We start from the raw sequence: 26,379 nt of genomic DNA on the forward strand, positions 1-26,379 counted from the left end.
ATTTAGACAAATCTAACTTCAGTGTGTGTGTGTCTTGTATTAGTGTATACAGCACTGTTACGTGACAGCAGTTATCCTATTTATAGGAATGCACTAGTCTCTTCATTTCCAAGATAAAGTTATCTAACCAGCCAGGAACAACTGGCAGGTTATGCCAATCTGCCAGCAGGTTTATGAATTAATCAGTCAATCCCAATTGTCAGTTTGAATACAAGATTAACAGTGCAGACAGTGTTTACCCCTACCCTGCAAAGAAGTTTGCATGCAGATACATGATGGCAAGAACTGCTACTACTTAAGCAGGCAAGAAGCACTCACACATTTTGTTCACAGCTGAAGACCAGAATCCTGCACTCTCTTCTCTTTAGAGACAGAGAAGTACTCTCCTCCATTCCCATCTTTGGATAAAATGAAAGCTGATGCCTAGTAAAGACAGGCCCATAGCCCAGGGTGCATCTGGTTTACTATCTACATTGTTGGCTAAGTACATGACTTTTTGTTTCATACAAACCTGAGTGGTCTTCTCCAACTGTAGCTTAAGATCTGTAAGTTCCATGTTGGTGTCATGTAACTGTGCTTTCAGTTTTTCATTTTCAGCTAGAATCTGTTCATAAAGCTAAGAGAAAATATTCATTAAAAAATACCAGATAATAGTGAGATCAGCTGAAAAACTTTGAAAGTATGACTGAACCACATGTAAAGTTAACGAATATATTAACAGTCTAAGAAGTAAAATAAAGATGTTTAGAATTAGCAAGCACTGTAAGGAACTGTTACTAAATATTTCTAGAAAAAAGCAGCTTTGCATAGGGAGCACACAGCTTACCTTACACATAATTAAGCCGCCTTTTTTTCTTCAGACTTCACAGATTACACCACCACAGTAAACTTTTCAACAAACTCCTCCTCTATTTTAAAGCAAGATCTAAACATACTTTTACCTTATATGTATGTTAAGTTGGCAAACATGTAACAAAAGGCTTCACATATGAGTACACCAGTTTTAACAATACTTTTCGTATGATAAATACTATCATATCATTTCTTTATTTGATTGTATCTTGGCTCCTCTGGATTTCTCCCTTGCCTTGAAATGTACGAAAGCCAGAAGCTGTTTCATAATGTGCATTTTCCCCCATTGTAGCACTTGCTGTGCTTCTCCATTCAGCTGAGTTACTTTAAGCAGGATTTCTGATGCAATGTGAAACTATTTTCACACAATTTAAGAAAAGCAGTAATAAAGTTCTACTTTTGCCCCAAACTTATTGGATCAGATACCTTCTTAAAATCAGGGCTATCTTCTTTTTCTAGCCTACTGCAGTATGGTTTTCGATCTTCAAGATAACTCTGTGACCCCGATCGCCCCTGCGCTGAATCGTAACGATCACCTGCAGACACGCTGAGCGATCCCGTATCATATCTGTAAAAGATAACTTCTGATTTTTCTTCGCCTTTGCAGCCAAACTGAGACCACTGACCCGTATCAAACATTTTGAGTTTGCTGCTACCCAGCTGAAAATAACCAAATGCAATTACGTGTTTTAGTTAGACCACTGTCTTCTAATTTGATGCAAATTTCACTTTTACATTCTCCAGTACTTCAATATTCGGGGTGAAAATGTTTTCAAATTGTTCAGTCTGCAGAGCAATGCATACAGAGAATTCTTTTAAATGTAATTAAATTATTTAATGCAAGCAAATTACATGTCTTAAAATACTTTATAGTAGCTTAGGTAGCTTAATCTTTTTTTATTTATAAAGAACATATATTTTTTAAAAAAATTACTAGTTTAATTGAAGTGTTTTAAAAAGCACTAGATGAATGGCCTAGATGAATTCCCCAAGTTTCATTACAGAAATCAAGATTTCAGAACCATTTGATGTGACTTCTAGTATTTCAACAGAAGCAGTTGTTGAAACAAATCTTCAGTAGTCTTTATCCTAATAACTAAATAACAAGTATTAATAAAGTTAAGAGTAATTTCACACTGTTCCCTCTTCACTAATCATGTGTTACAGCAGTTTTATTTAACAAATTTTCACCAGAGTAAGAACATAATAAAATTTGATAATTAAAGCTAAAGGTCCAAAAAGAAATTAGATCAGTTTTAAAAAAAATTATCAATATTTCAGCATTTACTTTTTAACAAATCTCAAGGAAATACAGCTTTCAGAGGCTGTAGTATTTTTCTTGAGGTTACGCAGAAAATTTTTAGTAGGCTTTCTAAAAGGGGAGCAACAAGAACTTCTTGTCTTCTTTGTAAAAGCTGGGTCCATGCTGAAAAATCTGTAGGGCATAATACTGTGTCCACTATGTTCTATGAAATGCCCAGCCTGCCTTCAGTGCATTACAAATACAGAGTTCAACATATTCCCCAGAATGGCATATTCTACCCACACATGGTAGGACTGTAGCTTTACAATCACACTTCATACAAAACCTAAATATCATCACAGCCTTTTAAAGCTCAACCCAACTTAGGAGCTGGAGTTAAGCTGAATTTGTACATAAAGAACTTAAAATGACAACATGCAGACAGAAAGCACAACAATTCTAAAATAATTTGTTTAAATTGCACATACCTTGAAAGGCTCTCACTCTGAGGTGGGGAGAGATAAAAAGAGAGAAAGAGAATGGATCAGTCAATAATTTAATTAAATTATACAACCATCTGTGAACAAATACAACTAAACAGTTATGTCAAATGCACACGCTATCCATCAGTATGCATTATCTAAACCTTGTCAAGCTTCAATTTTTTTATGTCCAGAAAATAAGAGAAATATGTGCTAGAATGCACTTGCCAAAATATGATTTACACAGGACGTTAACATAACACTCCAGAAGTCTGGAGTGCCCTAAACAGTGGAGTAATTTCAGCAGTTGGTGCATTCTGGATTTGCTTCACTGTTATCAAAGGCATCAGAACGGCATTTCTCAAATTCACTCTTCCTTCTTCCTCTTCTTTAACATTAGCTATAATGTTTTGAACATAATGACTTCAGCTCAAAACAATAAATTAAGATACAGGATCACTGTTTCAACACAGCATGACTGGAAACAAGTTACTACAACAACAACATAAGGAAGTACTTATTAGACTTAATTTAAATGACATAGCAAATTTTGTTCCTGTGGATTCACCTGGAATGAATGAAGGAATGAAAGTAATATAAAAAATGAAACTCTCTTTATTTGACAAGCAAAACTTAATTAAAAGGATGACTTAAGAGTGAGGGAGTGCCCTCTAAGCATTACATCAGTCATACAAACCTTTTTCCCCTCTGGGTGGTCAATACAGATTCATAATTTCTTCCAATTATTATTTGAATCTTGAGTGAAGACATTTCAGGCAAGAAACTCTACTGCTGTATCATCACCTGGACATCCTCCAATGTTACTCACCTATCAGTGGCTGAAGCCTTCCCCATAGGTGGTTTTCTGGGAGGGCTGATGTGGCTTGCTTGGTTTCCTTTTATAGAAGGAAACTATTTTTTCAATGTACAGAGGAAAACAGCCACATTCTCCACAATACACTCAATTTCCCCTTTGACACCTTGAAGTGCACTTACTGCACAGAGGATGTTAAAGGGACATACTATAGCCTAACCACTCCAAATAAAACACTGCTATTTTCTGTCAAAAGCACAAATGATGCTGTGAATTAAGAGATTTTGTAGACTATTCCACAGTTAGTCCATTAATTATAAGCTAACCACAGTTGCAGAAACTTTTCAAATTAATAGGGGTTTTCTGCAATGCATCATACTTAAAAATTGGCTTCACAGAAACACTTCATCTACCAAAGAGATCTTCCAACTTCCTTATTTTAAGCGGCTATCCTACAACTTAGATCTAAGACTATTCTTCTAGCAGGAACACCAACTTCTTTTAAGTAACAACACAGCATTGCTAATTCAAGAAATTCTCTGATCTTAATACTAAAAAGCCTAAACAAATTTAGAGAACAACTTCAAACTGTCAAAAGTGCTTAGCAAAGTCTGACTTCTCTTTAATGGCTTTCCTTTATGGACAAATGATCATCTAAGGAGTCAAAAGACAGTTCTGAAGAAAAAGAAAGCACAAACTGAAATCTGACGAGACAGTTCTTTCAAAAATCTCTGATATGAATAAGGCTGCCGCAGTGCCATTGCCGGCTAGAACGCTGCCCTGAGCACCGGGCAATCTTCTGCCTGCCCCGAAGGGGAGGACGGGGGCTGATCACAGCGCAGGAGGGCAGTCAAAGCTCCTGGCTGGGTTTACCTTGCCCACCAATGGCGAAGGTGCACGAAGGAGGCAGGAAAGAAGCGGACAAACTTCTTCATGGTGGAGAGGGTTTATTAAAGAACACAGGAAAACCACGGAGAAGCCAAGAAAATGGGACTGACATGGGGTTTTATACCCCTACAGAACGGGCGTGGAAAACACATGGTAACCAATAATACATCAGTTAAGGGGGTGTTACAAAGGCAGGGAGAAGGAATTGTGGTAAATGGGAGAAGGAGTAGGCAGGGAGGAGTAGCAAGGGCCAATCAACTACCAAGGAACGTAAAACTCTCTGGAAAGACAACCAAATATGAGAAATAAGGGGAGGGGAGGGCAGCGGCCAATGGTAAGGCACGGATCTATATATTTTTCACAGCCTTTGGGGGGCTGCCTGTGTCTTCCAAGGCTTTTGGGCTGTGGAGGCATCAAACCAATGGACCTTTTGGTCCACTTGATTCAGCTGTCCCTGGCATTGGCCATGGTTCACCGCAACATCAGATAATGATTTTTCTGATTCCTTAATGTTTTCCAGCTAGAAATCATTCTTTGTCTAAGTTCCTCTAATTTTTTCTGTAGCATGCACCCAAACCACATCTACAACTTTTCTGGGCAATCTGTTCTGGTGTTTCACCATAAAGTCATTTGTGTTGGAAAACACTTCCAAAATCACAGAGTCCAACCTTTGACCACCATGACAACTAAACCATAGCACTAAGTGCCGTGTCCAGTTGTTTCTTGAACACTTCTGGTGATGGTGACTCCACAGCCTCTCTGGGCAGCCTGTTCCAATGCTTAACTACCCCTTTCAATGAGGAAATTCTTCCTGATGTCCAACCTGAACCTCCCAGGCTCAGCTTGAGGCCACTTCCTTTTGTCCTGTTGCTGGTTGCCCAGGAGAAGAGGCTGACCCCCAGCTGGCTACAGCCTCCTTTCAGGTAGTTGGAGAGAGGTCTCTCCTGAGCCTCCTTTTCTCCAGGCTGAACAACCCCAGCTCCCTCAGCCACTCCTCGTAGGACTTGTGTTCCAGACCCTTCCCCAGCTTTCTTGTCCTTCTCTGGACCTTCTCCAGCATATCTTTCTTGTAGTGAGGGGCCCAGAACCAGACACAGGATTCGAGGTGTGGCCTCACCACCACCGAGTACAGCAGGACAATCACTGCCCTGGCGTGTTAGTTTAACACAGCTTGGTTTTTTGGTGGGGGCGAGGGAAGCCACAGAGGCAGCCTCTGAGAGAGAAGCTGCTCGAAGCTCCTACTATGACCGGCAGAGCCAATCCCTGAGGGCTCTGACGATGGACACGTTGCTGGCCCAATTAGAGGAGTTGGTAACACGTCTGTGATGACGTATTTAAGAAGAAAAAAACCACGTGCATTTCTTCTTGCTAGGGGTGGTGAGGCAGCTGCCAGGGGCCATCTTGGTGTGGCTGCAGGGATACAGCGCCATGGCCACTGCCATGCCCGGCATGGTCTGCAGGGAACTGTGCCTGCCTAGCCACTCCTAGCCAGCCGCACTGCAGGCAGAGGGCAGGAGCGGCGGCAGCGGCTCCCCTTTCTCAGCACCTCGCATAGGGAAAGGCCTAAGATGGCAACGGCGCTGTGGCGGTCGGCACTGCCCATGCAGTGGGGCCGTGTGACCAGGGACAGAAGCATGGCAAGCGACTCCTCAGTGCAGAGCCCAGACAAGATAAACCTCTTGGTGCTGAGAAGCCCTATGAGAAGTTTTCAATTGATAGAACTTGAAAACAATGCTCCCTATGGGCAAGAATCTTCTTCCGAGTCAGAGAAAAAAGAAAACGTGAGGACACAGGAAGAAAACCAACATGGTGGCACCAAGGTCAGTAAAGAAAGAGGGAGAGGAAGTGCTCCAAACACCAGAGCCAAAATTTTCTTCCGCAAACTGTGGTAAAAGACTATAGTTATGTAAGCTGTCCCCCCCCAGCTCATTGGGTCCATGAGAGATGCAGAGGTTCACTCACATGACAGAGCGAGTGGATGCCAAAAGGAGCTATAAAAACCTGCATTCACATGGATGAGAGACTCAGGGGGCTGCTGTGGGAAGCCTGTTTCGCCCATAAGAAGGACTCATGTTTGCAGCAAATTGGGTGGGGCTCCTGCTTGTGAAAAGAGAACCAAGTTAGAGAAGTTCACAAAGAACTGTCTCCCGGGGAGGGGAACGATCGGACCCCACAGTACAACAGAAGACCCTTCTTTCTCTGAACAAACAGAAGAAAATTAGAAGTGACAAACTGACTAAAAAACCCCATGTTTTGTCTCCCTGTGCTGTCGGTGGGAAAAGAGGGAGGAGCTGGGAAGGAAAAAAGTGTTCTAAAAGGTTTATGTTAGTTCTCATCATCCTCTTCTGATTCTGTTAATAATAGATATTCTTTATGCCGTTTAATTTTAAGCCTGTTTTGCCCTTAGAGTGTTTTCTTCTAATCCTTAACTCATGAGCCCTTCATTTTTTCCCCTCCTCTGCTCAGCTATAGCAGAGGAAAATGAGTGAATGGTTTTTGTGAGTGCCTGGCTTTTTTGGCCAGTGTCAAACCACGACACCTGGTCCTGCTGGCCACACTACTGCTGACACTGGCCAGGATGGCACTGGCCTTCTCGGCCACCTGGGCACATGCTGGCTCATGTTCAGTCACTGCTGACCAGAACCCTCAGCTACTTTATCCCCTGAGCACTTTCTAATCACTCTTTCCCCAGCCTGTAGTGCTGCATGGGGTTGTTGTGACCCAAGTGTAAAACCCAGCATTTGACCTTGTTGAACCTCATCCAGCTGGCTTTGGCCCATTGATCCAGCCTGTCCAGATCCCTCTGCAGAGCCTTCCTGCCCTCCAGCAGATCAACACTCTCATCCAGCTTGGTGTTATCTGCAAACTGACTGAGGGTGTCCTACACCCCCTCAGCCAGGTCATGGATGAAAGTATTAAACAGGACTGGCCCCAACAATGAACCCTGGAGAATTCCACTCATGACCAGGTGCCAGCTGCATGGAACTTCATTTGCCACCACCCTCTGAGCCTGGGCATATAGCAAACACTGCACCTGTCCAAGCACTCTTGGTCAGTCAGTTCTACACTTCTCCACCATTCCACACTCACCCTTTTAATAATATTCATAATTTTGGGAGTGATTTAGCACTATTACACTGTAATGTTATTAACTTTATCAGAAGCACCACACAGCATGTTCTACCAAAATTAATTTCTACAGAACAGAATATGAAGTAATTACAGATCTAAGGATAATGATATGTACTACTGGGAGGAAAGGAAACAGGACTATGCATTTATGTTAATGTGGCACAGAAATAAAAAATACAGCAAATCAAAATGGCACAGAATGAATCTCTTAACTAAAATATTTAACAAATGTGTAATGGAAGCTTTACAAAAAAGAAGGAAATATCCCTTGAGTTTTATTCCTCAGTAATGAACCTGATTCTGTAGTGTGTTACTCCAGGGTTTAGGTCAAAGGAAATACATTCTTCTTATAGCACAGGTTATGTTACAAATTCCCTTTTAACACTTTTTTCATCCCACTGTCACACACCATTCTGTTTTTAAGGACTTTTCCCATCAAATCAAACCTATTACACTGACTTTTTATCACGACCAGTAAAACTCATTTAGGATGTCCAGAAAACCATTTTGTTCAACGGAGAAATGACATACATTGCGCTCTTCAACTTTCAGTGCTTCCTTAAATTAACTTCCCATATTATTTGTTAATTGTAATAATTACAGCACTGGGTTTAATTTTCAAAGGTTTTAATTAGTATGCGTAAGTAATTGGACATAATTTATCTGAAAATAACAGTGTAATGAAATAAAGGTTTTGCTGGGTAGAAACTGAATGCTTGCTCCAGTAACCTGCTGCATCATGTCCCTGACCTGTGTGTCAAAAATCTCATCCACATTTTCTGGATGCTAATTCTACATAATCAGAGTGGAAGACAAAACAGTCAGTTATGGCCACTGTTGATATGTAAATTCAATTGCAACAAAAATTTTACAATCAAAATGCATCTCTTAAAAGTTAATGAACAAATTATCTTTCTTAAATTACCTGAGTTTCTTTCCTATTTGTTCCTTCTTCTGAATCGGACTGGTGATCCTGTTCGTTTTCATCACTCTGGTGAAAGAGGTGGGAGAGGAAAAATAATTAAACTGTTGAAAGCTTAGTAAGATTTTAATACATTCTACACTTTTAATACAAAAATGTAAGGGCAGAAGAATACTTCACTGAGAATATACAGGATCTATGAAGAAAATTCTCAAACAGGTACATGTTTTCAGTACCAGGAGATGAAACAACTTTGCATTTGACACATGAAAATCTGGCTTTTACATTATATAAGGATCCTGTGACAAAGAAAAGGGAAAAGGAATTGTCTAAAACATCAACTATAACCTTTCTAATCTGACAGCAGTTCTTTAAGTTGCAAAATACATAGCTACTTGCAAAGTGCCAAATAATGAGTCTCATTTTTACAGCTTTGGTATGCATGCAATAGAGAACATTTGTTCAAGAATTAATTTTTTCCCCTCAGATTATGATTAATTCCTATTAAGTTATGGTTACTACAGTGTTCTAGAATTCTTGATAGCACTATCAACTGAAAAAACTTAATTTTGATTTTGCTCCTGAAAGCACCAAAACAAAAACAAAGACTATTTAACTTGAAAGGCACATTTTTTTCTAAAACACTTAGTTATATATTGTATTACTCTAAACAATTCTCTATTTTAAGAGTACACTATACACATTCCATTTTGCTACAAATGAAGTTTACTTACATCCTGAGTCCAAAAAGAAACTCCTGTAGATCGTCGTTTTTCTCTTGGTCTTCGTCTTTCCCTTATAGACTTAGGCTGTGACTTATCTTCTTCCTTTTCTTCTTCTTTTTTGCCCCCTTCTGTTAATAACAACTTTCTCATTCACTGAATTATGACACAGTCTAATTTTCTGAAATACTTCTTCTCAGTCTTTAAAATGCTCACAATAAATACTTTTTACCTGAAATAAATTCGCTGAAGAGCTTCTTACCACATACAGGGTTTGCTGTAATATACACTCCCCAGAACACATAGCTCTAAAGCATAACTCTAAAATACTGTAAATACTAATTTCACCTCAGTCACCTAAACAAAGTGTCTTAATGTAACAGTAATACAATACAACTTGGACTTACAATTCAGTTTTCAAAACTGTCACGTAATCTGTGTCAGCAGATGTGTAAAAGTACAAAAAAAGAGAAGATAATTCTTCACCATTCTTCATCAAACAAGCTTTTTTTGCATACATCAAGGATGCAGTATTAAAACCCCCCCAACTTTAGAAGTCCTCCTTAGAGTCCTCCTTTTCATCACAGTCCTCTCCATCTTTGCTCTAAGGAAGAATAAAATGGGACCTCCTAGATTAGATTATTACTGTATTACAGATGTCCTTTTTCTTTAAAACAAATGCAATTGCAATTCAAAATAGATGTAACAACTCAGGATTGTGTTTGGTGCCCTCTTTGTTTACAAGCAATTTGTGGAAAAAAAAATTTAAACGAACCTGCCCAAGCCAAAGTTCTTTACTTATTATCATGTAGTCTATTCAGCCTGATGTTCTTTTATTAAAGAACCAACAGAACTGAGTTCAGATAGAAGAATCAATAATCATTAGTAACTACCATCACTAATCTTCAGAGGTAAATAAACATTTTAGAGTGAAGGAAGAATTAAATAGGAAAGAAGGGAAATACATTCGTGGTGAACATACACCTTTCCTAATTAAATAAACTAGGATTTTACCTCTGGGATTTCAGATGGTAGCGTATTTCTCCTCCAAAAGTCATAATGTAGAAAAAAAAAAGAACCTGTGCTAGCTAATATGTACCAGTGAAAAGCTTTTCCATAGAACAATCCAGAGTGAGTTTCCTAGAGTAAGCATGCATTATGAAAGAATCTTAATCCAAATTTCAGTTCTTTTTAGGACTAAGGGAAAAAATCAGAAAGCATATCTCTGAAGCCTAGCCCCAGTAACTTCCTCAGAAAACACCATTCTAGGGAACACGGCAATTCTGCTATATAGTTCATGGAGATTTCATCAGTGGACCATTTTATCTGACCCTCCGTAGAATAAAACTATCCATTTCAATCAGTACCCCTACTGAAGTTATGATCAGTAATTTGGAATAAAGTATTTGTCTAAAATCAACTGTGGCAAGTCCAAGAACAAGAGGTCACAATGTATGTTAACAAGCTCCTCCTTTGAAAGGCAAAGAATCAGGCCCAACATCTCTAAGAATTATAGCAGGTGATTCACATTTGAAATGAGGGCAAAATCTCTTGTGACATCGGAGAAGAGCTATTTTGTGATCCCAATAATGCATCTAACCCTCAGTTTAAGATTACATAAACCAGTTAAAGTATGCAGAAGTATGGTTACATCTGAACTACAGTGGGAAACATCGCCTTTCCTGTTCCAGCTGCTCACATAACCCTGAGAGGTCCTTAAAGAAATAAAGCACCATTCCAGTCCTTCAATGTGGAAGGACTGAAACAAACCCCTAATTATTTAGCAATTATTTAATCAAGCAAAATTCCTTCTTAATACCTACAAGTATTTAGACCCTGAAATACAGTATTTTATTATAGCTGCTGTGTTAAAGCAGAAGTTAAAGCATTATGTGGGTATTAATGGCACTATATTTGAAATTTCTGTGACCCAACAATAGAAAAAACCAAATGACTGCAAAACACCACCAAATACAGAAAATAATTTTCCTCTCTATACACAAGTTTTGAAATTTCTTGCAGAAGATGGGAGCAAGGTACATCCTCAGTGGTCTTACGTACCTCACTCAATTTTGAAATACCTCTAGAAATGTAAGCTGTCAACTAAACAACAAAAAACCCCATCATAAACAGTACTCCTACCTCTCTCACCTTCCTTTGTTCCACTCCGAGAATAGGCAGAAGTTATACCTATAAGGCTGTTTGGTCTGTTTAGCTGACTTGAAGTTGATAGAGAGCTAGTGGAGGTGGAGAGCGAAGAGGTGGATGATGAAGAAGTTGAAGTTGGTCTATAGCGATGATATGGCTATTCAACAGAAAAATGTCACAATTAATTCACCAGGATTAACAAATATAAACCACAGGATATGAAAACATTTAACAGTATAAATACTCCTTATAGTAGTACCAAAATTAAAATAATATAGTTGGAGTAAAGATTCACATAATTTCTCTACCTAAAGAGACTCATCATGAAAATACCTCTTCAACAGTTCGGGAATATCTTTGTCTATAATCATCATCTTTAGTTTCAGATTCTTTCTTTTCTTCTTGTTTTTCTTTGTCTTGCTTTTCTTTCTCCTCCTTATCTTTTTCTTCATTTTCCTGTTCTCTGGTTCGTGTGGGACGACTTCTTCCTATAGTTTTTTCAGCTTCTTGAAGATCTGTCAGTGTTACGCCCTGTGAAAGCAGCAGTCAGCAAACACCATTGTAATATAACATCAACACTAATGTAGATGATCACATTACATCAATATTTTGAAAAGAAATTAAACTTAAAAAAATTAAATCTATTACGAAACAAATTTTACCCATATATTCTACCTATAAGGTTTCCTCTTGGATCTTGGAACCAAACAGCCCTCTGATACGTGGCAAGTATTTGCTGTAATGCGATCTACCACAGACTCTCCAGCAAGACAATTTTTAGGTGAACTAGTAGATACAGATTGCATAGAAGATGCTATAGAAATAATTTAAGAATCCACTAGATGCTTCTAATATGATCATAAGCATACAAAACATTTCTGAAAGAACCCTAAAAATATAATACTCATATTTTCAGAAATGTTGATACTTTACAATTAATTCCTTGCAACTGGATTTTTAGGTCAGCAACACTAAAAAGTCTCTTGTTATTTTTAGGCTAAAAACTAGTTTTGAAATAAGCTCGGAAAGCAAACAATTCTATGAAGACAGCTTTTCTCTACTATGCTGTTTTCAGCTGATGTATCTTACTGAGATATTGCTTAAAACCCTTTGTAATATATTCTTCAAAGCAAATTTTGCATCTTATCAGTTATTTAATTGCTTTTAGTATTGATAAAGTTTAATCCAGCAGTTCCTGGTAGCCTCTTCACTGTAAAGATTCAACAATAGTTACTCTGTAGTCTGACCATCATTCAGGGCTCTGAATTAGTATTAAGAAACAAAAATAACTCCTGTATATGAAGTCATATCAAGTAGTACAGATCTCTCATTAGGAAAACTAACCAGAAGTATTTGAGGGGTTTAAAACTGCAAAGATTTGAAAGTAACATCAGTAAACAACGTAGCTATGGACTCAGCCTAAAAACAGCTAAGGACAATGGCTGGAGTATTGCTTTGTGCTGTTTAATTCAGGGACTATCTGCTGATTATTCTCAGTTTGCCTGCACATAGTTGGTTGGCAGTTGCTCCACTGCCCAAAGAGTGTTTGAGTACCATCAGAGATACTCTATTTTGCTACTGCCACATCATTCCCTGTGCTAGGATTGTGCTAGCTGCTTATAGATACTGATAAAAACTGGGAAGAACCTCCAACTATATCAGTATGTAAACTAAGAGAGAGAAATGCTGCAAGGAGACATGCCGTTACATACTAGATCATTAACATGTAATAAAAACCTCTTTTAGTATTTTTCCTTCTCTACAGAAACTAGACTGAAAGTATTTTTTTCTATGTCATGAATCTTATTAGCTATCCATATGTTGATCAGCTCAATCATATTACCTACAATAGTTCATGCACAGAAAAAAAAATTAGAAATGGATGCAAATGCAGTACGCTATGCCTGTTCCTCAAGAATGATGTTATGGGTATGTCTTCAAAAATGTAGAAGCTTTAGTAATACTATACCTGTGTAGATCTCCTAGACTGCCTTGCTTGCCTGGATCTAGCTTTTCTTTGGGACTCTGACTCTTCATCCCGTACTGGAGTGAGGTATGATCTAAAGAGTTAATTACAAACAAAACTGGCATGTGATAATATTTTTGCACAAATGTATTAAACAGTCAAAATTCCCCTCCTCCCCAAACATGACAGACTGAAAACTAAAGCAGTCAGAAGAAAATATTTAACTATATAAGAGATTACATTTTACACATTTCCTTCATATCAAACTGATCTACTTGTTCATCAAGACAGCAGCCTTAGAACTCAATTAAAATACACTGAGTTTTCTTACTTAATTTAGATTTCTTTTTACCATTTTCTATAAATATAACTTCAGCTTTTTTGGTATTTCACCGGTCTACTAACACAGGGGAGAAGACCTCAGAGATTCAGCCAGTTAGACATTTATACATCAAATATGTGTGTGTCTTAACTTTTAACATAACTTCTAAACTTTTAGAAAAAGCTAAATGCACTGTTAATGCAGAAAATCTAATTATATCATCAATTTCCCCAGAAATTAAAAATCCCTGAGGAGGTGGTTACCATATTTTCACATGAATCATCCATGCTTTGAATAATCCAAGTCCCTTTGAAAAAAACATGCTTAAAAATAAATCTTCATGAAACCCACATGAATCCTGCAGAATAAGCAGGTAATTGTAATCAAAGACAAAAGGCTACTAGAGTAGACATACAAGGTCTGGACTCTTAAGAAATTCTCTAATCCAGACAATGGGTAAAAAAACCAACAGGAAATATATACACGCATAAATGCATATATTTGTATGCATGCAAAACCATAATTAAAGAACTTAAAAGTTTTTAATGCATTTGTTGATTTTCTATGACAATATTCTGGGAATGCTGCTATAAGTTCACACTTTTAAAATCCTTGGATTAGCTAAAAATTAGAAAAAATGTGAAAAAAAATTCGAAAAAAGCAAAATCAAAAGGTTACTAAAAGGCTGCTTAAAACAAAACTTCTAAGCTTCTTTAGATCAGGTTCTATAATATATTCCGATTGTCTCTTTTTATATATCATTAACTAAGAATAGTTAAGAATCACTGGCTAACGATTCAATAATTGACTAGTGATTATGCCATCATCTATTTACACCTAAATAATTTATGTATGGAAAGAGTAGTTTGCTCACCTAATAATATATTTGTTAGCCTTAGCACATACTAAAAAGTGTTCTGAAACAATCTTAAGAATTAAAAAACTTCATTTACATAGACCTATGGATTACAGCCTATGTTCTACCCCTATTAAAATACTTACAATTAGCTGCTATACTTAAAAATGTTGAAACAACTCCCATCTTACGGCACATTGTAAAAAACCCACACTACGTTAATTTGATTTCCTTATCTGGTGCTCTTGCAAACACCATTTTTCATTGACTTTCCACATCCCAAGAATTCTAGGCTCTATCCACATGAGGAAAAGGGTGCCTGTTAGGGTGCTTTAGTTAACTGGTCCTGAAACCCCACCTACCTAGGAGGGTTTGACTGCAGAGCAGGTGTCATCTTTAGGGCTTGAAAATTGCTACAAACTGTTTCATATAACTTGATTTTTAGTAACTGTTGTACCTACACCTATCTTCCAACAAATCTGAAATACTTTAAATCACACAGAGAAAATGAAAACTCTCAACTTTTCAGGTGTACACTGCAGCTACAGGCCAAGACTAGACAGTGCTCTTCCCTAGTATCCCTTGAGTGCGCCACACACGGCTACCTATGGTGTATTATTCATGACACAAAGACTTAGAGACTCAAGTTTGTCATTTCCTTCCCTGTTTCTCTAAATCAATCCTAAAAATCAAATAAAGAATAAAGCTTCTTCAGCTATTCCAAAAGGATGCACCATGACATGCTTCATCAATGAAGTACTTAGTAATATCTTTACTTTTCAAATATCTTTAAAATACTCTTCCAAACATACTTTCTAAACATACAGTTTCAGTCTATAAACATAGATTAACCAGCTTCATTACTTAAGAAAATACATAGCATGTAATATTTCATATACATCTATTTTTTCATGTGCATAGACACATATGTAGATACACACACATATATGTATCTATCTGTATATCTACAAATAGATATGCTTGTGCTCATACTTAGAGCACGACATTCTCAAATGCATGCAGCAATTATTCCAATTTCCATTTCTAAGATTCACAGATATCCTAATATGCCATCAAGAATGCATCTGCAACAGTATATTATGCAATGAGCCCAGTCAGAGAAAACCAAGGAATTTCAGGCCAACTGCAGGTATCTAAAACGTATGGAGTATATGCACATTAGTATACACACACTAGTGAGAGCAAACGAGACAGCAAAAGCCTAATTCTAATTTTCCTTGCCTTTCTAGCTGATATAAGACAGAAAGAGCATTTGAATTTTAAAATTTGAACTATTTTGAATTATTTTGGAAAAAAACCCATTTTGTTGGTTTCGCTTCAAATTTGCTGGTTCAAAATTCACTATGGAAAACACAGGTTCCAGCTACAGTTGTTACTGAAATGGATTGGTAGCACATGTGGACCCTTCCTGAATCATGGTGGGGAGTAATAAAAGCATAATCCACATATCATAGAACTCATTTCCTCTCAGTTTTTGGTAGGAAGGAAGACTATGGAAAACAGACTACCTTAATTAGGCCTCATGCTATAAGGAATCTTTAAATGCTTCTGCCTTAAGTGAACCAAAAGAATGGAGTTTTCTTCTGTAATAAGGAACACTTCATTACCTCCTGTATGTGAACATACAGTGATACAGAAGGTACATTTTAAAACTGCTACAGGAGCAACATAGAAAACTGAACTTGCATTTCAGCAAAATGGTTAAACATTTATAAATACCCAGAAAAAGAAGAACAAGGAAAAGCTAACAGGAATTAACAATCTTTTTAAATCTTATTTTTGCTTCCATAAATAGCAGGAAATAACTCTTTATGGAAGCAAATATGCATCAATCTCAACTCATCCTTCATATAGCTGTAAACAGAAAAAACCACCGTATTCTTAAAATAAGATTTACATTAGCATCTTACTCATTCTTCATACTGAATATCTGTTAAAGCATTGCATTTAAAATTGTATGACTATGTTTCAAGTAGAAGAGATCCTAAATCATGCAATGAATTAAACAGAATGTGTTGGATTCAATACTCTCTTCTCAATAATGCCAGGCATACAAAATGATTGAAAAAATGCTATGCTGTAACTTCCCAGCATATTGCCAGTGGCACAATACCTCAGCAGCAATGTAGTAGTAGTAATTAATTACTCACTTTATTATTTTTAATTCAGTGTTTTTACAAAGTTCCATTACGGGTATTTTTAAGAGGACTCATTTAATCTAATAAGAGAAATATAAATCTGAAAATACCATATACCATATGAGAACCCAAGGCCAGTCAAAAAACACACAATATCAAAGTTTAAATTTCATGAATGGTCTCTACTAGTACTAAGCTCTTAGATAAACTGAGGTACCAGTTGTTTCAATACACAGTAAGAAAACAACACTGCTTTATACACTGTACTGTTCGAATCTGTGGTAACCAACACATTCCTTTAGATAGGAAAAAAAATACAACTTTTGTGTAAGAGCAACATTACTCTTAGGACCTTTACACACCTCCGTCTCTCCCTGACCTCTGATGTTGAGGACACAGTGCCAGAAGTAGCTGTAGTCATGGCTGTGGTAGTGGCTGTAGCATTTACAACAGATGGTGCAACAGGAACGGTCACTGCTGTAGGAACACTGTCCTTTTCTTTCTCAGTACTATCCTCAGCCCACAAACGATTTGAGGTACTACAGCATAACAAGCAGCAACACAAAAAAAGAGAAAAGGAAACAGCTAAACAATGAAAGCACTTTACTAAACAACTAATAACACGTAAATTGAGGGATGGATTTTTTTTTTTAAGAAGCAAACTGAGAAATGTCTCTACTACAAAAGCTCAGCTTGAGCCATTAAATTGAATAAATTAAGAATTAGCAGTTCACAATAATTGAACTTTTATTGTTCAGACCCTTCTAACATTTGATTTATTCTTTTATACCAACATGGCTGTCACATTACAGTAGAAAGCCATTCACAATTTTTGAGCCAAATTGTATAAAATCAAAATAAATTTAACAGGAAAGTGAAAAAATCCAGAGCCCCAGGATCTACTAAACAAGAACGCATGCACATACATAAGCACACAGTAGACCTGACAAAAAAAAAAGGGAAGAAAACTGTCCTGGTGCCATTACCTGCTTTGTACACCTGCTGAAGTAGAACCCGTTGTACTCTTCGTAGTAGTGTTTGTGCTGGCAGGCAGCGTTTTCTGAAGACCAGCAGAAGAGGTAACTGTTGATGCAGTACTTGGAACATTAGAACTTATCAAATCATCTTGTCTTCTACCAAAGGAGCCACTGAAGGAGAGACATGTACAATGGCTGCATTTATTACTTATATTTACTCATTAAAATATCACCAAGCTGTGAATGATCCATTAAAATTCTGCCCATGTATTCTGTGCCTCAGTTGAGACTTGGAAACTTCTGGTTCAAAAGAAGCATTTTCTTCATTGTTTCCTTGGCTAGGGCTTTTAATTTATGACTTCAAGGGCAGCAGAAGTGTCCCTTAGTCCCGACCATTTCTTCACCAAAGAGGATAAAGAATGGAATCTCACTCATTTATGTAAGAATGTCTTGATCACATCTACTAAAGTATTCATATAGGGCCCCCAATGTCCCATTTTTAAACTGCTGTTTCACCCACACTGAATACCTCAGAAAATGCAGAACCTTACTGCACAGCTTGTCAGGAAAGAAAATGTCATCAATATCACTCCTCTTATAATTTGAAGCCAATTAAATTTACTGCTTCATTTAAAAAAAAATCTTTAATCATTCCCAGGAAGAATAACCTCCCACTCAGGTTCTTCCCTTGCTCTTCAAGCTATAAAGCAGACCCAGTAGTTTCCACATTTTTTTCCACTGGTTCTGTGTGATAAATCTTGCATTACCAGTTCAGGTTGTTTGCCCATGACTAAACCTCAGAATCCACAGTTAGGACAGACAAAGCACCATACTACTAACTGCAAATGACTTAAGGAAAGATTCTTCTTTGTCATTCTGCAACTGATAATTTTTTGTATTACTATCAACTTTAGAATGACAAAAAATAACTGAACAAGGAAATACACTATTAAAGCACCACATGCAATTTAAAAGCAGTGAGTACATTTAAGCGATGAGTACATTTGAAGACGGGAGTGTAAATACTGAAAAAAGCTAACATGCAAAGATTGTTCGCATATATCAGCTGTTGATATTTTCCACCCAGAAAAAGAAATTTGTGCAACATCTTTCCTAAACTTAAAGTTAGGAAAAATGAGGAAGCGTTTTTTTTAAGGCAGGAGGTTAACACGAAATAAATACGTATTATGCTGTATGAGACAGCCTGGTTACTGATATCAACATCAAGACTCAAAAAAATGCTAAGTATGTATCACATACATCAGCAGCATGTACCAATATGCAGCTTAGTTATTTGACTCCTTCCTTTGATCTATTCATTTTACCTATTTATTGCCCCACTAATTACAATGAAGAATTTGACTCAAATAGTTACATTGAAAATACACAATGCAGCAAAGTTAATCATGTATATACGTGCAACATATGATTCCTCCTGAGAAAATTCTGCAAGTTAGGAACCAGCACACCTGAGAACTACTGTCATATTTCATAATTTACTTTGCATTCAAGTGAATTTTATGTATTCTATGATGCTGATACTCATCATAGGGTCAACATAGGTATGACTATAGTTTACAATTAAGGACAGCAGTCCAATACCTCCAAGACTGTCATGCAATAACCAGAACTCAACAGAGACAGTGTTTTCTCCCTTTCCAGATACCAAGCAGAATTACTTCTATTTCAACGTTAAAAATAACTATCTTTGACTACTGAACTCACCTGGAAAGAGTCAAATGAACCCCAAACTGGAATAAACAATAGGAAAAAGGAAGCATCTAACTTTAATTACATAGTTTAAAATCAGCACAACCACTGCATCAGCATACAATTGCACATTTAAACCAGCACAACCATGGCAATAGATACACTGCAATTATTATGAACAAGTCAATATGTCACCGTTCAATTTTAAACTGTCCTTACAAAATAATTCAGTACTTGTTAACTTTTAAGTCTATTTTGATTTAAAAACAGAGAGAAAATCCCACACCTTCTTTGATAAGTTGTGTTTACTGATGTAGGACCTTCATTCAAACTGTTTTTCTTGACATCTTCCTCCCATTTTCTTCTGGTGTAGGAACTGCCACCACGTATTGAACTAGCAGACGAATCCCTATAAAAGAGATTTTAGTTTAGCAAACTCACATTAAAGAAGGCTGTTCCTGATGTAAGCTGAACAGGAGTTTCAAATTAAAATTCTGGTTAACACACTTAAACACAACTGAACAGGAATAAAATTTCTTTTATGGACAATCATTTTCAAGCCTCTCTGGAAAGATACTACATTCCTACTAACACCATTAGAAATAGAAGAAGAAAGCAGCATCAAAACTGTTAAAGAAGATTTAATCAACATGAAATCAATTGTCATCTTATATCTGTGGTCATTGCTGGCTTTGTTTTTCTCAAAAAAGGAGCAAGATGGTTTTCTGTTTGCTCCTGATATTATCCAGTGCAATAAGGGAAATCTACTTGGATGTTTTAATAGCTGATTTGATGGAATTTTTCATTCTTTGATGTTATAAGAAGTTCAAAAGCTGACAAGCCTTTAGAACTCATTACATAGTAGACCAGTGTAAATAGGCTTGCAGTAGCCATTCCTGAGGGGCCTGACCTGTATCACTAGCTGACATGACTTCAGACATAAGGAATTTCCAGACTGTTGTTGCAGTTTATAGCAGCAAGGAATAACCTTGCAAAAATCTACTCAGAAAACTATCCTGAAAACCAACACGTGAAAACTGAATTGCTAATAAAAATGTCAGCTCAAGATTTGAAGTTCAGACAGAAGGAAGAGTAAAACATGTCTTTTACAAAAATATATAAGGCAACCAGGTGAACAAAGCAAAATAAAACTTTGAAAATATGTATTTTATATTCAAATACCTTTGGCCATCATAATGTACCTCTTTTTGCATGAAAATTTATGTTCGCACTTCTACAGCTGGAAACAACTTCGGAAAATGATGAAATATAGACCAATTTAGTGTTGTTTTTTACCAGCAAAGAGAAACACAAATTCTGAGATATTATCTACCACAGAAAGGTCCTGCTGCATAACAAATCTTTCATAATTACTCAAGGTTCCACTTTGCCAAGACACTATAGCATTTTTCCTGTAGCACTGGCTACTCAACTGAGGCTGGGTGTCTGAGATTTGTTAATCTAAAAGCCCAGCTGGGATTCATCTTGAAGTCATTTCCATCACTAACACTAGGATGTTAGCTAGGATTACACTGCATCACCAATTCACAAGACAAATAGGTGTTACGCAGAGCAAGAACCCGCCATTAAGCTAAGCAGCCAGGGCAAAGACTTTGGCAAAGGCAGAGACCCTAATAATTTATTTAAGGTACACGTAGAGCGGATGGTTAAATTCCTCATGTAAATGGTCAGAGTAGATGTCAAAAATCTCTTACGGATTTAGGTAGGCTGGGCTGTCTGCCACATCATATGGTAGGCCAAGTAATGATGCCTAAAAGCAGGCTTCATCTCTGGTACAGCAAGGCATACAGTAAGTTCTCAGAAAGATCAGTTGCACTGATGAGCACTAGGATTCACAAACCTGCTGACTGCAGTTAACCCAATGCATATGAGAAAAAGCATACTATTGCTGACAACCACTTTTGGAACTGCGTCTCTGAATAAGTCAAGACTTGCACATCAGGGACACAAATAAACCTCAACACTGAAGAAAAACTTAATCCCTCTGTCACAACCAATAACAGCTTCTAAGAAATAAAACAGAATTAAATATTTATTCCAATTCTAAGGTAACATCTAGCTAAGACACTTCTGAAGAACAAGAGCTTTTTAGATCTCAAAAGAACAAAAACTGAAACAATAATAATCTCTCTATAAACAAACCAAACCTGAAAACTTTAGCCTCAAAGAACATAGTAGTCCAGAGAATGACAGCACAAACAGAAGCTCCAAATTTTCCCCTTAGAGAAATACAGATTAAAAAACATCTGGCCAAGTAAAATGAGAAATGCTCACAAATTACACTGAACTTTAGGGGAGTGTGAGATCTGAAATATCCCTGTTTCAAAACAGAATTTGTCACCCAGAGACTAAACTTAAGCAACCTCCCGCAAGCATAAGAAAGGATAGTATTTATCTTGTGTCTGCATTGAAACAAATAGTTCTCAAGAACAGCAACAAAGACATTCCTCTTCAGGCATAAAGAAATTATCAACCTTACAGACAAGGACTATAATAGCACATTTTGAGCAATGAAAGGATTTTCAGTTCAGGTCATTCAACATTCAGCTATCTAGATATGATCCAACCAAAACCAAGGCATTATGGAGACCTCCAAGTTTTGTTCTATGCATTCTACAGTAAACATCAGCAGAAAATATCCCTCAATAAAGAGAGGGAAGAACCTCAGTAAAGGAGAAGTGAAAAATAGGAAGGTTCTGACTGTGTAATATGCCATAAAAGTACCCCAAATCCTAACAGGTAGCAAGCCTATGCACCTAAGTTTCTTTTTTTCTGAAAGCTACAGAAGCAATAGCAGCAAAGAAAGTAAAAATCGCCAAAAGATAATGAAAGGTCAACATGTAAACAAGAAAAATAGAAGAACTGCTTATCTAACCTATGATTTCTGTATTGCTGCTGCACAATATCGTTTTAAGTGAAGCCCATAAAAAACCCATTATTTTATCATAATCAAAAGTAATAATGTAGCCCAGTAGCAGCACTTTGTGACTCAAGACAAAGTAGTAAAATACTTTTAGCATCCTTCAAAGGCTTAAACGATTAGGACTTCATATTTTGGATTTTATTTATCTTCTTTCCCAAGAAGACAACACACATTGCCCAGTTCTGCTCTTCTCACAGAATAATCTGGACTCTAGAAAAGGTCATTATAATTTACAAGATCAAAAACCTTCAGGATTAAGATTGCCATATGGATTAGCATAATCTATACAGCCAAATAATGCTATAAATTAGCACTGTTTTAAAACATATAAGTTTGTCAGCCACTCTAAAATCTTATTTAAATTTTATATTTAAAAAAAACCCCAAACTTCACAGTCACCTGTTTTCTTTTTCATCAATGTCAGAGGTACTGGCCAGCCGTCTTGGTATTGTAGGTGCAACATATGCAAGTCGAGTTCCTTTTCCGTCTTTCTCCTAAAAGACATTAGTTTTTTTATTAAATGTTACTATTATTGATTATCTTGTCTGGAAAATCATCATTATGACACTCCAGTTGTATTTATTATGATCCGATTATACAAATGAGTTTTAAGCTTTAGTTAAATATAAAAGACTACAAAAGGAAAAGGAAACTGTTAACGTTTCCATTCTATTGATGCTAATGACTTGATTTCTCTTTTTTCTGCTTTGCTGCAGAACAATTTCAACAGTGATTCCTGAAAGCAACTGGTTCAGTATTTTTGTATAGTACAGGACTTGTGGTTCTATTTTGTTCAGCTACCTGAACAATACTTGGTTCACTTGGTTCAGTGTATTCATGTTTAGTCACAGAACCAATTTTTGTAAATAAAAAATCACTACAAAAGGAAAATGAATACAAAAGAGACTTCTTTCATTTACAAGATTCTTTTAGCATCATTCCTCAAGTGATGCAAAAGCTATCAAACCTCTGATGTCCCCAGATTGTAAAAACTACTACTAGCTTTTCAAGTCCTAGAAAGAGGTTAAATGCCAGATCTACGTAGCAGGTCACCAAACACTGAAGGAGCATATTACACTTTGAGAGATAAGGTCTGTAATGTAACTTTTTGGAATTTTAGTAAAGAACAGATGTGTACTACAGTCTTGCTTCTATAATACACCATTAACATTTATACTAAGAAAGGTATATAAATTCATCAAAATCTTGTTTTACCGTGAAAATTATTACCTTTTCTTTGTTGTCCAGTGAAGAGGAAAGTCTAGGACTTGATGCAGAACGCATAACACCTGCAGAGTCCTTTTCTTTCTGAGCTTCTTTGGAAGCAGTAATCTCTGCAAGTGCACCATAACTACCAGTTTTTCTAAGACCCAACCTCCATGAAGCAGGAGATTCATCTTTCCTCTCTTCATCTTTGGGAGAAATCTTGGTTGTAGATGTTGGAAACTACAAAACACATGAAAATGAATTTACATTATTCATTTACATTACCCGTGGTAATTCATGCTCCTTGCAAAGATTTGAGAACACAACTGTTTTTAATAATCGTTAAGTACTGAATTTGTAGGGAAGTTGTAGTGAGAGGCAACCTATGCACTTTCCTCTTAAATTAGTCAATGAGATAAGAAACGTAAGACTGGCCAAGGAATACAACTCCTATAAAAGTTAGCTTCCAAAAAGCCACACTTTGTAATACACGCTGTGAACTTGAGATATAAATTTAGAAACATGCAAATCTGGGATTAACATTTTTATTAAATATGTTATTTTGCAACCTGTACATAAACCTGTGCACACAAGAACCTCACCATAGATTTTTCACCCTTATTGGGCACAAGAACAATGCCAGTTTTGCGCAAGCCCTGCCTCCATGATGCAGGATCTACTGACTCCACGACAGGCATGATAGGAGGAATGAAATCATACTAAAGCCAATTAAGACAAGACAAAGATGAAGATTGAAAGAAAGGAAAACAGAAACAAAAGGGTTTTTTAACACCATATAGTTTGTTCCTAGGTTTATATTATGTAGCTCTTCAGTACAACACAAAATACCAAAAAGCATTAAGATACTTAAAACCTTAGTAACAGATTGTAACCAAATGTAACACAGCATGTTTAGCTTATTCAGAGACAGAATTACAGCTTGCATAGAAGAGAACAACAAAACCTGTGACCTTACGAGATCCATGATCTAAATTCTCACACTGTTGAGAATACTGGAAGATTCACAGTAACATACTCCTTATCTTCTTACCATGTATCATTCATATCCCTTAACCACATCCCACACTAGCGTAGCTATCCTCCCAAACTTGCCTTACCTTCAGTACCTGCAGAGAGCAGCATTACTGAAAGCCATGGAGAAGAAAACCTGACTTCTAGCTTAGTACACTGCATCTGCACCCCTTGGTTTGGCCATCTATGATGTAAAAGCAGAAGTGCATCTACAGCAGAACAGATGGTGCAGACCCAAAAAGGCAGGTGCAATTGTAGGTGCAATATCACACACACAGTACTGCTTTACCTTCATTGATAAAAACAGTTTAAAGCCTTTTTATTCATCGACAGGAGCTGTAACTGCTGCTTTAGATCACATGTACCTGCTACAAGATAATAATTTTGATATAATGTGCATTTATATTGTAGCTACAAAAGGCCCTGAGCTTTTCACATAGTAATAGGAAGATAACTACAGCTTACTTTTAGTCTACACTTTTGACCTAGAAGACCAAAATATAAACCATTAATTACTGTATAATAAAATTAAAAATGTATTGATGATTTGTAGGTTATAATTTAGATTAAAATCAGCTTATTTCCTCTCTTATAAAAATATCCCCCCATACCATTAAATCACATACCTGCACCTGTTACATTAAAGTATACTTTGTAAGATGAATCACTATTAGATTCTACTGTGAATATGAAAGCATAACCCCGGTAAGCTCCCAGGAGCAAAATACACTACATACTATTGTCCTAGTAGTATGTCTTTTCTCTCTGCTGTGGCTTCAGTACGTCATGGCTACCATTTCTCCTGAACACACTTTTCAGAAGCATCAGCAGAGGGTTACACTTTGACTATGATATGTGTAGAAAAGTTGTAATGAATGAAAAATGAAGACTTACCAGCTTACTATCCAGTTTGCTCTGATATTCTAATTTACCAAGTAAAACTAAAGTTCATTCAAATTAACTTTTCCTGTAAAGTTAGAAGCTGTAAATACTTTCCAGCATGCAATATGGCTTTGCTAGGTGTGGTTTTGAGCTGTGCATTGAATACATTATGTGTCCCTATTATCTAGCTATTCCATAAGGTCCTACCCATATTGAAACAGGGATGAGACCTACAGCATTTTCTTCTTATTATTTCAGTTATCATTTTCAACTTTTGTGCCAAAGCACTAACTGAATGCTTCAAGGGACTTCTAAAAGTCACTTAGTCATGCCTGCCTCCCTTGAATTAAGTGCATCAGAAATATAGGCACAGAGAGACACTAGAACAGTCGTTTCTAGAAATTCTGGAGGAGTCTGACATAGAAAAGACTTTCAAAAGATGAAGTTTAGCTTCAGAAAACACAAGAACTCCACTCACTGTGCAACAGTTTTTTCTTTTTAGAAGGATTTTACATTCAGCTATTTCATAGTTCTGCATTTTAAATCCCTGTTCAGAATTAAAACCATTCAAAATTTTAAAAAAATGAACAGTTTCTGGGGAAGAACAGAAAGTATTTTAAGAATCTGTACATATTTTCATCTGTTCACTGGTTAACCAAATCTACTACTTACACTAGAATCAAAAAAGATACACCGACACAGAAAAAAGAAATAGAAAATCAAGAGAAGGGTATTTTCTTTTACCTTCTTAACAGGTGATGTAGGTGCCCCTTGGCCACCAGCTACTGAAGGCGCTGTCACAGCTACTGACGCTGATTGTGTACTTGTGGTATTTGCATTATTAGCTGCCAAGGTTTTGGTCTTATCTGCAAAATATTTACAAGATTTAATCTTCATTTTTCACTCACAGTTTCATCATCTTTACAACACCGAGCTGAATTTTTATCCAACAAATTTGACAGTTAACTTTTTGAACAGCATTTTATTATTTACTCCTCAGTATTTTCTCCCTCATTCCCAATTTGTATCTTAGCTAGGTCCACCTTTTCTGCCAAAAGGTTGTGCATGCAACAATTTTTTTTGGTATTCATCAAGTGTTACCACTCAGAGATGCAGAGACAG

The 26,379-nt window shown here is 36.8% G+C and overlaps 1 protein-coding gene across 7 annotated transcripts in view; it reads right to left on the reverse strand.

The window, feature by feature from the left end:
* The window catches only part of PPP1R12A (protein phosphatase 1 regulatory subunit 12A), a 115,917-nt gene that overhangs the window by 12,771 nt on the left and 76,767 nt on the right, over positions 1-26,379 (reverse strand). For 3 of the 7 annotated variants that reach the window (XM_068999603.1, XM_068999618.1, XM_068999611.1), the window contains exons 9-22: positions 26,002-26,123; positions 23,368-23,583; positions 22,537-22,631; positions 19,480-19,602; positions 17,493-17,654; positions 16,869-17,045; positions 13,173-13,263; positions 11,537-11,734; positions 11,198-11,360; positions 9,068-9,186; positions 8,337-8,402; positions 2,584-2,600; positions 1,279-1,420; positions 512-616 (exon numbers count right to left, since the gene is read on the reverse strand). In XM_068999603.1, the coding sequence (XP_068855704.1) occupies positions 512-616; positions 1,279-1,420; positions 2,584-2,600; positions 8,337-8,402; positions 9,068-9,186; positions 11,198-11,360; positions 11,537-11,734; positions 13,173-13,263; positions 16,869-17,045; positions 17,493-17,654; positions 19,480-19,602; positions 22,537-22,631; positions 23,368-23,583; positions 26,002-26,123 (1,796 nt within the window). Of the gene's footprint in view, positions 1-511; positions 617-1,278; positions 1,421-2,583; positions 2,601-8,336; positions 8,403-9,067; positions 9,187-11,197; positions 11,361-11,536; positions 11,735-13,172; positions 13,264-16,868; positions 17,046-17,492; positions 17,655-19,479; positions 19,603-22,536; positions 22,632-23,367; positions 23,584-23,945; positions 24,063-26,001; positions 26,124-26,379 lie in introns of all 7 variants that reach the window. The other 4 variants (XM_068999592.1, XM_068999598.1, XM_068999595.1 and 1 more) reach the window with 3 other exon arrangements.

This window comes from Aphelocoma coerulescens, chromosome 1A (genome assembly GCF_041296385.1).
Source record: "Aphelocoma coerulescens isolate FSJ_1873_10779 chromosome 1A, UR_Acoe_1.0, whole genome shotgun sequence".
NCBI classification, from domain to species: domain Eukaryota; kingdom Metazoa; phylum Chordata; class Aves; order Passeriformes; family Corvidae; genus Aphelocoma; species Aphelocoma coerulescens.